Raw genomic sequence first — 2,177 nt, 5'->3', positions numbered from 1 at the left:
CACACACCCCCACAAAATCACCTGTTTAGTTTTCCCCTTGGAGCGAGCGGTCAGCTTGACCACCTCATGGTACTGTTCCACCAGCAGACCACCCAGCACGTACATCTTCTTGATGGTCAGCGGGTTCTTGCCGCTCTTCATCTGATCGTCTGCGATCTGACCGAGATATAATCAAGTTTTGTTTACGGTCAACCTTAAACATACTGGGCTTGAGAGAGGAAAAAAGGCTTACCGTAAACATGAGCGTGACTTGGCTTGAGAAAGGAAAAAAAGTATACTTTAAACATGGGATTGTCTTGAGAAAGGGAAGAAAGGCGTAGGTTGAAATAAAAAATTGAAAGAAAAGAAAAAAAGGCATAGGTCTACCTTAAACATGAAATGACCTTGAGAAAAGAAGAAAGGCGTACCTTGAGAACAACAAGAAAAAAAGTCATACCTTAAACATAAGTTTGGCGGCGTCCATGTAGTGTCCGGCCTTGCGGTAGAGCTCGATGGCGTTGAGCGTCTCGTTCTTCTCCAGCAGGTGCTGGGCGTACTTGGCCAAGAGCATGTCGATCTCGCGCACGTTGTGAGACTTGGCCAGCTCGATGGCCGTGTTCCACTGGTTCAGGTGTACGCAGCAGTCGATGGCCGCCTTCACACGGTTACACTGGGGGTGCGTGTTTGAGTTTAGTTTAGTTTTCGTAAGCGTTTTATGGCACTTGCAACACAATAAGGTCATAAAAATGCCGAAGATTAGAGGTGTTACAAGAGAGTAACAAACATAAAAAAGAAGAAGAGGAGATAAGGACGATAGATGAGTGATAGGAAAGAAGAAGCAAACCACGCCAGAGCACCCTCAACCACCCAGTAGAGTTTTTACTGCGCTTGCAACTGCATAAGGTCATATGAGCGCCGAGGGGTGAAAATGCAAATTTTCTTAGTTCACATGAAGCACGTTTTTGCCGATTTTTTAAAGTCTCGGATTAAGAAAAGATTATTATTATGATTATTATTATCATTATCTCCCATCACCTCCACTCACCTTGATGAAAGCCTCCACGGCAGCTTCTGACATCCCCACACTGGCAAACATGGCCGCAATATCCTGAGAAAAAAAAAGGGGCAGATTAAAAAAAAAAACAACAACCAAAAAACAAACAATGAAAAAACACAAAAAAGATTTCAACCTCTCAGTGTGTGACTCCACATCATCCGTCACCTTTTTCAAACGTCCCAGCCTGACTCGGCCCAGTGACAGAAATATATGCAATGTCTTACCCATGATAAGAGATATACAAGTGCACAATCTGTACTTTTTCATTATGGAAACTTTATTAAACAGATGAGAGCTTAATAAGATGTGATGCGGGCCAATGACCTTAAAAATACTGAATAAACTTACAATTTCCTTTTTAAAAACTGTGTATGGCCGGAGTCTTACACAAAGCAGTCCAATTACCTCATGCAAAAAAAACCAACAAACCATTTCCTGGTTTCTGACCATTTTTAAGTCTTAGTAATTCATAATGGCCAAAAAATGTTGGATAGAACATTTGGTTTCTGACCTCATGGTCTTAGTATCTCAAAACTGCCAAAAATGTCACTTAGAACTTTTGTAGTAATTCTGAGGTTGGGATAAGAAAGAAGAGATATGAAAGAAGAGATAAGAGAGAAGAAAGAAGAAAGAAGAGATAAAACAGAAGAGATAAGACAGAAGAAAGAAGAGATAAGAAAGAAGAGAGAAGAGAGAAGAGAGAAGACAGAAGAAATAAGAGAGAAGAGAGAAAAAAAAGAGATAAAAAGAAAAGATAAGAAAGAAGAAATAAGAAAGAAGAGATAAGAAAGAGGAAGGAAGAGATAAGAAAGAAGACAAATGAAAGAAGAAAGAAGAGATAAGAAAGAAGAGATAAGAAATAAAAGATAAGCGAGAAGAGATAAGAGAGAAGAGATAAGACATAAGACCTAAGAAAGAAGAGCTAAAGAGTGAGCGGTCACTGACGGGCAGCAGTTTGTGGTTCTCCGGCAGTGAGTGCACCATCTTCTGCAGACCCCCGTAGTCCTCCAGCATGTAGTAGCACTCGGCCAGTCGCTCCTGGTTCCTGCCCTGTACGTAGTAGGTCACCGCCTGTACGCACACACATGGGAGGGGAAGAAAACACATAGGTTGATAAACACACTGCTCTGCACACACACAC

At 41.4% G+C, this 2,177-nt stretch overlaps 1 protein-coding gene across 1 annotated transcript in view; it reads right to left on the bottom strand.

The window, feature by feature from the left end:
- The window catches only part of LOC101858448 (WD repeat-containing protein 35), a gene marked incomplete in the record, with an annotated part of 32,582 nt that overhangs the window by 5,410 nt on the left and 24,995 nt on the right, over positions 1-2,177 (bottom strand). The window contains 4 exon segments of the mRNA XM_035972952.1: positions 22-156; positions 437-649; positions 1,025-1,087; positions 1,982-2,107. Of these exon segments, the coding sequence (XP_035828845.1) occupies positions 22-156; positions 437-649; positions 1,025-1,087; positions 1,982-2,107 (537 nt within the window).

Source organism: Aplysia californica, unplaced genomic scaffold, assembly GCF_000002075.1.
Source record: "Aplysia californica isolate F4 #8 unplaced genomic scaffold, AplCal3.0 scaffold00921, whole genome shotgun sequence".
Classification (NCBI taxonomy): domain Eukaryota; kingdom Metazoa; phylum Mollusca; class Gastropoda; order Aplysiida; family Aplysiidae; genus Aplysia; species Aplysia californica.
Note: the sequence above shows the minus strand (reverse complement) of the source record. Positions and strands in the feature narration are given on the sequence as shown.